We start from the raw sequence: 14845 nt of genomic DNA on the forward strand, positions 1-14845 counted from the left end.
TATGTAGCTTCAGGCTTCACTGAATAAAAGTACAAGGTGGGTTTCTCACTCCTGGGACTGAATTTTTTGAACACAATCATCAGTTGCTGAAACAAGCTGCAAGTGTTCACTGCAGAGGGTCCTCCTTTAACTTAAGATTCATGGTCTCCAGCTTGGATATTGAAGCCTGTGGGCAGGGTGACTCCTATTGGATCCTTAAGAGCAGCCAGGGTCTCACTAACCATTGCTATCTGAGAATACTGAACTCTCAATTATTTCCACAAGTCCGCACTCAGCAAATGCATCATATAAGGATGCCACACTGATAACTGTTACATCACTACAGCACGAGGTTGTCTTACCACTGGTCCCTTTGCATGTCTGTGCCTAGATGAGGACAAAAAGTGAATCTCTAAGTGTCCTTTTTGCAATACTTACATTCCATTCCACATCTGTCCCAGACACACACTTTTTCTTCGCTTCTCCTATTAGATCCTTCCCTATTATTCTCACCTCTCCTTGCTTGTTGGTCTAAGTGAAGACACAGTTTAGGTCTTTCCATATCACAGCTGGCCCTGTACACATAGACACAACCCAATCCCCAGACCGACTTGCTGCTAGCCAGTGCAGAGTTGTAAGTGAGGTGGTACTAGAAGTACAGGACTAGGCTGAGGGGCCAGGTCATCACTTGTAAATGTTCCTAGATCAAAACATGAGGAGGACACAAAGCATTCTGATCTCCAATGCTCTACAGAGTACAAATTAATTTATGGACAGTGCATGAGGATCCAGACATGGCTCATTCCAAAAAAACTCATTCAATATGGATCCTATTTGATCTCATCTCCCATATGTTTTCTCATAAGTTCTCTACTCAATTCCTAATTTTCTTGGGTAACCTTGGCTCTAGTAATGAATTCATATACCTACATATAGACCAAAAATTCACATGCACAAAGTCTTCTGAGAAACAAAATAAATAGAAATCCTTAAACGTAGAACTCTATAAGCATTTACCTGCTCAAGAGCCTGCCTGGATTTCCTCAGTCTTGATGCATGTACCTGGATGTCGGGTGGGGGATCAGGCAGAGAACCCATGGGGAAGTAGAGAGTGTGGAGTTCTAGGGGAAGCTTAAAGTCCCCGAAAAACCCAAGACAGCAAGAGAAGGAGAACATGGAGCATTTTAACCAGTTGGGTAAGGACTTCCTACTCATCCATTAGCTCTCCTTAATTTGAACCAGAGAAAGAATAATAGTATTTATGTTGTAGACTCTGAATGTGTTTTCTGGGGAGACCTTGTGGCTACAAGTTGAAGACCTGTTGGAGATATTGGAAGATAGGAAATCTTGCCAATTTTCCTATTGTTTAATCAGGTAAGTCACCCAGAAGACATCTCAAGTCCTGCTTCTTGGGATAGAGACAGAAATATACCAAGATATCTAGGTAGTTTGGTTTACATAGTTAGACCTGATCGAAAGTAAAGGCAATTCTAGAGAGGAGAGGAGGAATGTGTTGATATTTTGGTGATTCTCCATCAACAAGCAAAGAACCTCTCAGGTGATTTCATTAACACACTTAAAGAGCAGTTTATCCTCCTTGCTGCTGACATTTTCCTGTTAGCATAGTAAGAGGCATTTGTAGTCTATGAGATGTCAGGTACAGTGACATTTCTGAATGATAATCATGCATTTTTTGAGGTAGAATTTCCATATAAGGCAGGCTAGCCATATGATTTTCTTGCCTCAGCTTCAGTGAGGTTTGAGTGACAGTGATGTTGATGTTCTATTTAGACCTGAGTTACTAATATAGCATGCTCAAGTTCTGGAGAACCAAACCTCACAAATCATCAATATAGGAACCAGAGGCTAAAAGATACTTCACAGTTAGGCAAAGGGACAGGTGACCATAAAGAAATACTCATTGCTCACAAGCTGTGTTGCCATGTCTCTTAGACAACTTACCTTTAATTGGTCAAGAGAGATTCCGAGGGAGCAGAGGGATGAAGTTCTCCACAGACTGACTGGAGCCAACTGAGGAGACAGAGATTCTAAACTGAATGAAGTAAGTGGCATGCCTGTTGCTTTCTGTTGAATGCCTCCCCCCTCTCTGCCTTGTGAGAGCACTATGCATCTACCTCCATCTGTGACACTGCTATCTTGATAGATGTAAAAGGCTGAAAGATTGGCCACCACACTGGTCATACAGTTTGCATTCCAGGACCATTAGCTATTTTATCCAGAGATATCTGAAAGAGAACATGATTAAACAGTGATTGATGGAAGTCCAGGAAAAGGAGGAAGCAGTGGATGCCACAGTTATCATGAACTAACATACAAGTCTGGTTTCATGGTGACTCAGGGCAGTTTCTCAAGTGTACAGTAGAGTAAATGGCTATACAATTGTAAACAACCATTCTGCAGTATGTGTGTCTACATGTGCCTCTCTGTCATGGAAGGTTTCTCCAATTGTGTGTGATACATGAGTATGTACAGAGATGAGGGTCTCCATGAGTGAGAGATTATGCTTGTAGATGTGAGCATTCATACATGTGTACTTAGTTCTGTGTGGGCCTCCTCTGCCTCTATGCATACAGCACAAGCAATAAATCAAAGACTTTGTTCTCAGGGTCTCTATTGCTGCCCTGAGAGCCTGTTACCAAGGCTCAAAGGGTATGTGAGCAAGAGAGAAATGTGAGAAGGCTGGGCTACACTTGTTAGGCAGGAAGGTCAATTGTGTTTGGAAGAGGGATGGAAGCTTCTCTGGATTCCTCTGTGTAGGAAACCATGAGATTGTCCATCAGTTTAATTATCCATACACCCAAGAAGCTGCATCACATACTGTTTTGCAGGTGTGTATTGTTGTGAGCATAGGTGAAAACAGGGCTTTTCACAGAGCAGCTTACAGCATAAATAAAACATAGATTTCTGTATAGGTCAAAGCTGTAGGCATTTTGATGGGAGAGCTCATTTCAACTTACTTCAAGTTGTACAACAATCTACCTACCCATTTGGTTCTCACTGTTTACAGCTCTTTTCCCTATCTTCTGCTTCCATCAGTATTTTTTCATACTCCTGCATCTGCTTTTGCCCCCTCTGTCTGTCTCTTGCCCTGGTCAATCCCAGTAGTTTTGACCTTTCTATTGGCTGTCAGATATTTATAATTAGCAATTAGCAGTAAGACAGTGCCAGAATATCTCTTGGATTGCCATCAGGCAATGACATTCATGTTTTGAGCAAAGTCAGCAAACTTTAAATCAGCAAAATTTAAAATCTAAAGCACAGTGATGGTTCAGAAACGACAGTATCAAACTCCTGCCATCACTTAGCTCTTTATCAGTACAGATTTAACAATTGAAAATACGGAGATGCACCTTCATATACAGTAAGGAATGTCACCTGAACAATGGATGGATATGTGCACACAGCATGCAAATGTGAAAGTCACAAGACAATTTCAGATGTTGCTTTATGTTACCTTCTACTTTCACGGTTGTGAGCCAACTTATGAAGTACTAAAAACTACAGTCGGATCTTCTGAAAGAGTAATGCATGCTCTTAATCACTAAAGCATCTATCTAACCCTCACCTAAGATACTTCACATTTGTTTGTTTGTGTGTTCGATATTGATCATAAAGGGATAAATGGTTGGAGGTCAGCAGATAATTTCAGGAAGGTGGTTTCTTTTAGATCTGTATATTGAATTTAAGAATGAAACTTAGGTTACCACACAGAAAAGCTCAACAAAGTAAGATTTGGCAAACCAACAGAAGAAAAGAGCTCAAGAAACTGAGACATATTTTTACACATTCAGGAGTCCTATAAAATACTAAACTGAAAGATAGGTTTTGGGAAGACTTTGCACACACCAATACACCCAATGTCTGCTGCCTCACCGTCTATGTGTACAAATAAGTTTTGATCAGTTGACTTAGAAGGCTTTGTTCTCCTTGTGTCTAGTCTATCCTATGGTATGTATATTATTTATTCTTATTTTTCTACTTCAGGATTCCTTGAGCTCTGAGGAGGGGTATTTAATGGAGAAATCTCATATGGATTTGGGTGCTGCTCTTTCTCTCTTTCTGTCTCTCTGTCTCTGGCTCTTTCTATCTCTGTCTCTCTCTCTTTCTGCCTCTATCTCTTTTCTCTGTGTGTGTGTGTGTCTGTCTGTCGGACATTCTGTATCTCAGTCCCTCTGCATGCATAATGTCTGATTGTCTATCTTTGCATTTTTTCCCATCAGATGCATGAGAAACCGGGGAAGATCCTTGAGGACATGGGCACAGGGGGAAAGTTCCTGAACATAATATATATTCAATTAATGACTTCACTGTACCTTTTAAAATGGTAAAAAATGTAAAATGTAAAGATATAAATAATGATGCATTTGGAGCTTCTAATATGTGTATATTTACTTTCTTTAAAGAATTGGACACTGAAGGCCTCCGTTCTCTCATTCAGCTAGGGAAAGAAATGCCAATGCTGCCATTACCCTTAGCAAGGCTGGATTTTTATAGACAGATTGATTTTTAGAGCGGCTGTTCAGAACAGCCTGATTCTGGAACGCATGTAGTTGCAGGCTGATTTTGAGTGCAAGGATAATACTATAAGTAGTGACAAACACTTCAGATCCCAGAAATGTCAACAGGCAATGAAAACTTCATACTTGTCTGATTAGAAATGCAGTTGGCCCACACTACTGTCTAATATTTTGTGAATGGATATTGAGAATGGTATTTCATATTGGGATCACAGATAACTTCTGGTTCAAAGTTCAAAGTACTATAATGGTGGGAGAATAGGAGCCTTTCCAAGACTCCTTGTTAGAACATAGGGTAACAAATGGATAAAGACAGCGAATCTAAAATAAGAACTGTGGGAGAGTCACAGGACATAAGATGAGTAGAGCATCTGGGAAAGGATCCTTCCACTCACCATCTGCACCCTGGAGCTGGGTGGTTTCATTGCCCTCTGAGCACAGCCTGCCAGGAGAGAGCTGGGATTCCAGCAGTGATGTAACTTCTGGGTCACTTTCCCTCCAATAACAGTCCAGAGAGGGACAAGGAGCTCGTTTCATGGTTGTAGAAAGACGGCAAGAAGCTGCCATGCATAAGTGAAATCGTGAACTCAACACTTCCAGTGACTCCATCATGGAACTGTAAACCTTCAAAATGTAAGAAAAGCATTTATGTTACAAACCCTATTTAAGTAATGACAATTTATTATATTAATGACATCCACTTTGTCTGAAACCGATGTAGCTGCCCTAGTTCATTTTTGTGTCTTTCACTGTCAACTTGATACATCCTTCCAGAACCCTTTAGCCTATGTTTCTTATAGACAATGTATTATGAGAACTTTCTTTTTCATAGATCAGGAAAGCTTTATGTTTTTAAAGAATAATGTGACCACATTTAATATTCCTTGTAATGTAGTTTTAATAAGTACCATTATTTTTATTTCTTACATATTTACCTTGTTCTGTTTTGCATTTGTTTACATTATATTTTGTTTTACTTTTCTTATTTGTGGTGTTAATAGACCAAATTTTATGTAATTTAATCATGTATCCTCAATTAAAATATTAAGTATATTCTAAAAAAACAATAAATACAGACCTATCAGAATTACACCAGACTTCTTACCAGACACAATGAAAGCTAGAAGGTCCAGGACAGATCTCATTCAGACCCTAAGAGAACACAAATAAAGCCTAGACTACTCTATCCAGCAAAATTCTCAATTACCGTAATGAAGAAATCAAGATATTCCATGACAAAACCAAATTTATACAATATTTTTCCACAAATCCATCCCTTCAAAGAATAATACATAGAAAACTCCAACAGAATGATGGAAACTACACTAGAAAAAGCAATAATGTAATCTTCCATTAACAGACCAATAAGACGGTAGCCACATAAACATAACTCCACTTTTAACAACAACAATACCAGGAAGCAGCAATCAAAGACTAGAAACAAAGTGTTGAGCAGAGAGGGAAGGAATGACCTTACAGAGATTGCCCCCAAATAGGAATCCATTCCATATACAGTTACCAAACACAGACACTATTGTGCATGACAACAGTGCTAGCTGACAGGAGCCTGATATAGCAGTCTCGTGAGAGGCCTTGCCAGTACCTTACAAATACAGTGGGGGATTCTCTCAACCAACCATTGAACTGAGCAAAGGGTGCCCAATGCAGGAGCTAGAGAAAGGTCCCAAGGAGCTGTAGGGGTTTGAATCCCCATAGGAGGAACAATGATATTAACTGACAAGTACCCTCAGAGCTTTCAGCTATTTAACCACCAACCAAAGAGTACACAAGGAGAGGATGGTCTGGTTGGATATCAATGAGAGGAGAGGTACTTGGACCTGTAATGGATCATTGCCCCAGTGTAGGTGATGTAGTAAGAGTAATGTGAGTGGGTGGGTTAGTGAGCAGGGTGAGGGGGTAGAGAATAGGGCGTTTGGGGAGGTGAAATGTGGAAAGGAGATAACATTTGAAATGTAAATAAAGAAAACACCTAATTAAAAAGGAAATGTGAAAGAGAAACAACCAGTTATGATTGTACATGCACTTAAAATGAAGATGCAACAATGGTTGAAGTTGAGGAAAGGGAGTGTGTGCTGACTGGTAGCTTATGGGAAAGGCGTTAAGGATCATATTGTTTTCCCTTCCATAATTTCATGGTGTCTATCTGCAATGGAATGGCCATCCTCTAAGACCTTAAGGTCTTTCTATGGACATGGAGCTTCAATATGCAATCATTTTTTAACCACTTTCCTTGGAGTTTATATCATTAGCTTTGCAACATGATCTCACTATTGTGTCAAGACAGTCTCAGACCTGGGTTGATCTCCCTCCTCCTGCCTTACAAGAGGCAGGGCTAAAATCATGTTCCGGCATACAGGATTTCTTTTCATTATCTTCTTTTTCATATTTGATTAGGAATTTTTATTTCTAACAAACTTCAAAGTTTTATAAAATGAAAATTATTTTTATTTAAGTAGCTCAAATTTATATGGATAAGAGTAATGCCTTCTCAAAAATAGCAAACATTGATTATATGAATAATCAGTTAATCTAGCCAGTGTCATAATGGGAAGAACAATTATGAGATGACGTCGTTTCCCTATAACTTGGACAGCAAACATACTTATTAATATAGCAGGCTATATGATTGCTAAATATATGTAGCTTCTTTTCTTATGATATTGGAAACATCTAGAGTAGAGTTCTATACAGGTATGCCTAAGGCCTTAGTAATAAGATGTAAGGGTGGAATTTCAGCCTCTTCGAAGTAGTTAATTGTGGCTAAATATAATTTCAGAATTGTCACTGACTAGTAACTCTTCGATATCTTCTACAATGGTAAATATCAACTATCAACTTGAGTGAATTTAAAATTACCATAGAAACATATCTTTAGGTATATCTTTCAGTATGTTTTCAGGAAAGCTTATCTGGGGAGAGAAAACACACCCTGAATGTGGGTCCATGCTCTCAGGGGCTGTGATCCTTGACAGATTAAAAAGGAAAAAATAAGCTGAGCACTGCCCTTCATCCCTCTCTGATTCATGAGTAGATGTAACGTGGCTAGCTGACCCATACCTCCTAAACCAAGATGGGCTGTGTCAGTTCAAACTCTAAGCAAAATGAAACTCTCCTGCTGTGGTCTAAGCCACAGTTAGTGACAGACTCCTAGGCACTGGCACAGTATGGCAAGTGATATGGATTCTTGTCATAATGAACTAAACTGTACAGTGTGGAAACAGATGACAGAATGTTGAGTACTGATTATGTAGTCCCTTCCAGCACTGTACTGCAGCCTTGTGTATCTGACAGCATATGGCAAAAATAATGATTTTAGGTTATGAAAGACACTGTACCTCAGTTTACCCTCATGGTAGGAAAGGAAACATGTAGTTGAAAAGAATATGGGAAAATGTCTGCCTGGGATGGTAGGGAAGAACTCTGCTGCAAGCCTCTAAGAATCAAGGCCTCCCAAGAATCCCTGTAGTAAGCTTAGACTCTACAGCTACAATCAAGACTCAATATGAAGGCAGTCATGCAAACAAACTGCCATCACTTCCATCTTCTCCTCAATATCTCTATGCCTCAGAACACCTGACCTGCTCCTGGATGTCTAAACTGTGGACAAAAATCAACATTTATTGTTTAAATGTTCTAAGTGTCCCAGTAAGTTAATCCACTGCATTTTTAACAGGATCACCGCATGGGCATGATAGGACATACCTTTAATTCCAACACTTAGGCAGCTATGCCAAGAAGATCTGGAATTCAAGATGACTTGAAAATCATATCTTCAAACTCTAAGAGCAAAAAGGGAAAGATAATTAATTTCATTTATAGGGGAACACATATTACATTGCATAATAAACATTATATTTAAAATAACAACATGTGAAAGAAACTGTATTTATCTCCATAACAATCTTGACATCATTTCCATGTCATATAGAAAATGATCGATGTTTATAGAAAGTTGTGAGTGTGATGCAAGTAATATAGGTTTCTAATGTTGTCATAAATAGAACAGACATAAGTTACAGTAAAAAAAAACAACCTGTAAGCTCATTAATCTCATCATGCCAAATCAAATAGAATATTTTTTCTGTAGGAAAATGTATGCTAAAATATGGGAGAGTATATTGTTTATACAATGGTATGCTATAGAGAAATAGTATGCAATATAAATCTTAAACAAATACATTTCACTCATTTACTTTAATTGAATTATTTTCAAAGAGAATACTCGAAGAATCCGAGGAAAAGATATGTGGATCTAAGAAAAAAACTTACAAGCACACATGAGAAGAAATAGCTGAATACATTATTTGAAGGTTGTCTATTGTTTTCCTTTTAGGACTTTGTAATCTCGAGATTCAATACAGAACTTTAAGAAAATGACTGAATTCAAAATAATGAATATTGTTCCTGAATATTGTTGTAAAACATACCAAGTACATATTGATGGGAATCACTACTACAAAACTGTGTGGAGATGAATGTGAAGGGTGCACTGTGATGGAAAGTGACTAAGAAGACAGCATAATTACTCTTTCTTGTAAATAATGTACTGCAGATGAACAGAGTTTTAGGCATATAAGCTGGCCTGTAATTCTCTCTCAGAGGCACAGACAGAAACTTAGGAGCAAGCAGCTAGCTGATCTGGACAATGCAGCAAGCTTAATTTATAAGACAGAGAGTCAAGGAAGAGAGTCTTGTCAACCTCAGCTTCCCTACACATTAGCAAGTGTACACATGTGTAGTGAGTGCCAACACATGTGCAGTGCATATGAGCATCCACACTATAAACTCATGTATATCCAAAACTTGTTAACTCAAGTAAAGCTAAGTAAACGTAACATCAGAAATCAGATTACCTCACTACTATAACAGGCTCTTTAATAACAACGAAAGAATTATGGACAACTTTGTGTTACTGCTGTTCATTACCATATATGCAGAGTTACTGTGGTAGTTTACAATCCTGTTTTCTGTATGGTTTCAGAAATCCAATGCCTATTACATTCTACCTGAACAAAATGTTGTATTTGTGGTATAAGGGGCACGTTTGCTGTGCTACAAATTCACAGACATTCAAACTGCCTTACACACAACCTTACTTATTACCTTAGAATCTGCCCTGTCACAGGTGTAGTTCCTCTTTGCTACAGGGCAAAGCTTCCTGGATCAGTGCCTCAGCCTCTGGCCTTTTTACATTTTACAGAGCTCTGGAAAATAGCTCAAAGAAAGAACAGAAGGCTCAGGTCAGTGTAGGGTTGTTCAATCTCAAAGGCTTCTTACTAATACATTTATTTTCATTGTTAAGGAATCTTATTCTTTTCATTTGTGAGGCCCTATTACAGTATCTGAGAATGTGTTCTCACAAATCCCCAGCACGAAGCAATCATTATGAGCACAATTTCTCACCTCAGCCTTGAGACTGGATATTATTGTCCCTGAAATTTTAGGAACTGCAAGTGTAAAGAACATGTGTTTGGGGGTCATGATTTCATTATGTGAGATGAATATAATATATGTAATGTCACCCTGTTTGACTCTGTTAGACAAAATATTAACCAGCATAATCCCAGACCCCAATCATGTGCAGATTATTTTAATTTCTGAGATAAAATTCTACTCACTCTATCACTCTTGGTGTCTTCATCTCTCTTCTCTCTCTTTTTCTAGTTTTGAACACAGGCCTGAACTAGACGAGTCAGCACAACTTTGCATCTATGGTGTTCTAATTTTTTTCAGTTCTGCTGTGACACACATTTTTAAATAATGAGAAGCATTTTGCTCTGATTAAATGAAATACACAGAATTCGTAGTACAACTCAGTTGGTAAATTACTGGGTTAACAGACACAAAGTTTTGATATTTGTCCTCAGCACTGCATAAAACTTGCTGGTGCTGAATCTTTGCAATCTCAGTATCCAGATCCAGTGAAAAGTAGAGCAGAAATCCTGTATCATCTTATATAACTTATTATGTCACCCTGTGCTACAGGGTTTCCTGCCCAAAGAAGCAAATGAACATATGGCAAGTCAAATATTAATGTTTATAAACAAATTATCCTGCCCATTCAGGCAAGTGAATTTGCTTCTTTTAAAGGATAAAAACCTCCATGACAGTTGTCTAGACAGGTAAACTGCAGTGATAGGAAAGAAAATAACATGTGCACCTGCTGAAACTCTGCAGACTACCATTTTGTTCTTTTTTTCTTTTTTTGGAACTATCTTTTATGGGGGATGGTTCATAAATCTTCCTTGGCGACTGCCTTCCTCATGGCGGCCAGGATATTGCCAGCTCCTCCCGCTTTCTCGTGGCCCAGATGTGCGTGCCCACCCTCTTCTTGATGAACTAGAGTGCGCGCGTGTCTGTGGACACTGAGCGACTCCAGGGCGCGCTGCGCTTGGGGAGCGAAGCCCTGCACCTCCTGGATCGCATCCCTCGCGAAGTTGGTGAGCTTGGTGAGGTGCCCCAAGGCCGGCTGTGCCTTGGTTCCCTGATGTTCTTCTTCACCTTGTGGCTTTGTTGAGGCCATGGCCATGGGGTAGCGCAGGGCCATGGCTGCTGCTCTCCTACCACAGCCAGGACAGGAAGCCCAGTTTGTTATTTCAAGCTTATTCTCTAACCTACTTTCCTGGAAGTTGCTAGTTCCTTCTACTCGATTATCCAGGCTCCATCCGTTTACCTTTATCATATATTGTGCACTTCATTGTTTGTGGAGGACTAGGTTTATTTCATTATTTTCTATAAATAATATAGCATAGACAACAATAGAAAAAATAAACAGGTTTTCTATTTATTAGTCTATTGCAAATAGACATTATACTTCTTTGTCTCTAATCTTGATACACATGTGTGTTTAATCCAGAGAACATTTTTATGAAGTGCAACAACATATTGCCTAAATAGGCTAATTGCTAAAACAACATCACAGTCACTGGTGGTCACCATATCACTTCTAAATCAATTTTGTTTCTAGGGCAATGAAGAGAAAACAATATTAAACTGTATTTCATTTAGGTTCATCTTAAACTTTGCACTAGATAAATATGACTGTCATTTAATTGGCTATACTTTACATTAATTTATATGTGTGGACATTATAGTTTGCAATTAATATTATGAAATTGAAATCATAAACTTTTTTGTTTTTGTATGCAAACCAATAAAGTTTCATATGATTCAAAGGAAAAAAGTTACATTATACGTATTCATTTAAATAAGTAAAAAGTCTGGTATATAAAACAAAAGTAGTGAACATTTACATTTTTATTACTAAAACTACTAAAAATCTCAAGAAACATTTAAAAAAATCTATTCATGTGTCTTTGTGCTGAACTAAAATAATTTTTATAGATTTATTTCCCCTCTTGATTTAAGCATCTTTGATAAAATTAGTTGAAATCAGTAAACTCATTTTTCCAGTTTTCGCTTTTTGAATTCATAATTTCTAATAGTGTCTTGAGGGTAGTATAAGAGAATCACATTAATTGGAAAGTGTTTAACAGTTCTTTACTTTGATAGAGTAGAGTAAGGAAAGAGTTTATGTTAGTGTGGAAACCACTAAGCTAAGACATTCTCTCTCCTGGATGTTACCCTCACTATATACCTCCTATGAAGAATATTATGGACTTACAGTGAAAGAAAATATTTTGCCATCTCAGTAACAGAGCCTTGTAAATCTTGGTCTACTTTGATGAGACACTTACAACTTGAAAAGGAACTATGGAATTGATGTTTAAGCTTATAAACATTGAGGAATAAATGGACCTACAAACTATATTTCAAACCTGCTGTATTGTGTATTGGGGGGCATCAGTAAACTTAAGATTTTATATAAAAAGCAAACATACAGTTTTATTATATGCAGAACATGTTTCACCAGGCTTGATTTAATAATATTTTGTTCCTCTTTTTATTGATATTTTCTTTATTTACATTTCTACTGTTTTCCCCTTTCCATGTCTCCTCTATAAAAATTGGGTACAGAGCTAAACAAAATATTCTCAACTGAAGAATACTGAATGGCGGAGAAGCACCTAGAGAGATGTTCAACATCCTTAATCATCAGCGAAATGAAAATCTAAACAACCCTGGGATTCAACCTCACACCAGTCTGAATGGGTAAGATCTAAAACTCAGTTGACAGCAGATTCTGGTAAGGATGTGGAGAAAGAGGAACACTCCTCCATTGTTGGTGGGATTGCAATCTGGTAAAACCACTCTAGAATTCAGTTTGGCAGTTCCTCAGAAAATTGAACATAGCACTACCTGAGGACCCAGATATACTACTCCTGGGCATATACCTAGAAGATGCTCCAACATGTAATAAGGACACATGCTCCACTAGGTTCATAGCAGCCGAATACACAATAGCCAGAAGCAACAAAGAACCCAGATGTCCCTCAACAGAGGAATGGAAACAGAAAACATTGTACAATTACACAATGGAGTACTACTCAGCTATTAAAAGCAATAGATTCATGAAATTGTTAGCAAATGGATGGACCTAGAAAATGTCTTCCTGAGAGAGGTAACGCAATCACAAGAGAACACACATGGTATGTACTCCCTGATCAGTGGATATTAGCCCAGAATCTTGGAATACCTAAGATACAATTCACAGGCAGTGTGAAGCTCAAGAGGAAGGAACACCAAAGTGTGGATAGTTTGATCCTCTTAGAAGGAGGATAAAAATGCCCATGGGGGGAGATTCAGAGACAAATTGTGGAGCAGAGACTAAGGGAAAGGCCATTCAGAGACTGCCATACCTGGAGCCCAGCCCACATACAGTTACTAAACCCAGACACTATTGTGGATGCCAACAAATGCTTGCTGACAGGAGTCTGATACAGCTGTCCCCTGAGAGGCTCTGCTAGTGCCTGACAAATACAGAAGTGGATGCTAACTGCCAACCAATGGACTGAGCACAGGGACCCTAATGGAGGATCTAGAGAAAGAACCCAAGAAGCTATAGGTGTTTGCAGCCTCAGAGGAGGAACAATATGAACCACCCAGTAACCCCAGAACTCTCAGGGACCAAACCACCATCAATCGAATACACATGGCGGTTCCCATGGCTCCAGTACCATATGTAGCAGAGGACGGCCTTGTTGGACACCAGTGAAAGGAGAGGCTCTTGTTCCTGTGAAGTCTGGATGCTCCAGTGTGGGGGAATGGCAGGACAGGGAAGCGGGTGTTGAGGGGTTGGGGAACAAGAGGAGTGAAGATAGGATAGGGAGTTTTGGAGGGGAAAACTAGGAAAGAGGATAACAATTGTGATGTAAATAAAATAACTAAAAACAATTAAGGAAAAAAAGGTAAAAAAAAATCAACTGTATGAAAGAGACAAGAAGAGTTGTCAATACATAAACTGAACAATTCAGGAGGCTGTGTAAAAGAGAACTATGTAGAAAGTGAACCCAGAAGATTCAGTTACACACTCCCTCCCAATGGGAAATCCAGCAGAAAGCAGGGGACAAGGACCTGGGATCATTGAATAGGTATATAATCATGGGTATATAGGAGAGATCGTGTCATTTGCCACAAAGTGAGTGGAAAATAACTTAATGTGATTTTGTGCAATCATATAAAATTTTCTGATGAGTCATATAAAAATAAAAGGACAACTTTCTGAGTGTGCAGTTCCTCTGAACTAAAGGGTGTAAAAGAGCCTGAGATTCCACTAACTTCATAATTCTTCCCTTTTATTTTTCAGTGCTGCACATTTCTAGTTACTATGTTTTTCCCCAAATTACTTTAACTTTCAGGGTATTTTGAGCTTCAATTGGAATTTTACATTTTCCCCCCTAGATCTGTGAAAAATATCAGTAGACTGCTGATGATCAGTGGAGATATAGACTGGAGATGCATATGGTGGTTATTGAAGAAACTAGCAATAAAGATGAAATCTGTTCCAGGTATACAACTTCTCAGTATAGATGATACTGAAAGGACTTTAAGTCAGCAATACACAAATATACTTACACATATGTGTTTATTGATGTCATGTTTCAAGGAGTCATGTAGAAGTTTGAGCATAGCTGACCATCATATGAAGAAAACTGAAATAAAATATGCACATGTTAAATAATCTTATTAGAATATCTCAGTTAACCTTGAGTGATATCTTGGCCTCACCTGAGAAGAGTGTAGCAACTATGGATCACCAAGATGAAAATGGTCTTTAGGCATGTCTGTGAGGGGTTGTTAATTGATAGGGGAGGACCCATGCAACTGTGGACATTGCCCACCATTCCCTGGAAGGAGGTCCTGGGCAACTAAGCATGAGCTTGGGAGTCAGCCAGCAAAAACAGTGC

General features: G+C 38.6%; 1 protein-coding gene across 1 annotated transcript; it reads right to left on the bottom strand.

The window, feature by feature from the left end:
* Nucleotides 1-10770: 10770 nt before the first annotated feature.
* Nucleotides 10771-11085, bottom strand: LOC127672541 (60S ribosomal protein L36-like). The gene has a single exon (XM_052167748.1). The coding sequence runs from the start codon at nucleotides 11083-11085 to the stop codon at nucleotides 10771-10773; it is 315 nt and encodes a 104-aa protein (XP_052023708.1).
* Nucleotides 11086-14845: the final 3760 nt, after the last annotated feature.

This window comes from Apodemus sylvaticus, chromosome 1, assembly GCF_947179515.1.
Source record: "Apodemus sylvaticus chromosome 1, mApoSyl1.1, whole genome shotgun sequence".
Classification (NCBI taxonomy): Eukaryota; Metazoa; Chordata; class Mammalia; order Rodentia; family Muridae; genus Apodemus; species Apodemus sylvaticus.

Excerpts from the sequence above, each read along its gene's own strand:
- LOC127672541 (XM_052167748.1), bottom strand. The coding sequence starts at position 11,085 with ATGGCCCTGCGCTACCCCATGGCCATGGCCTCAACAAAGCCACAAGGT.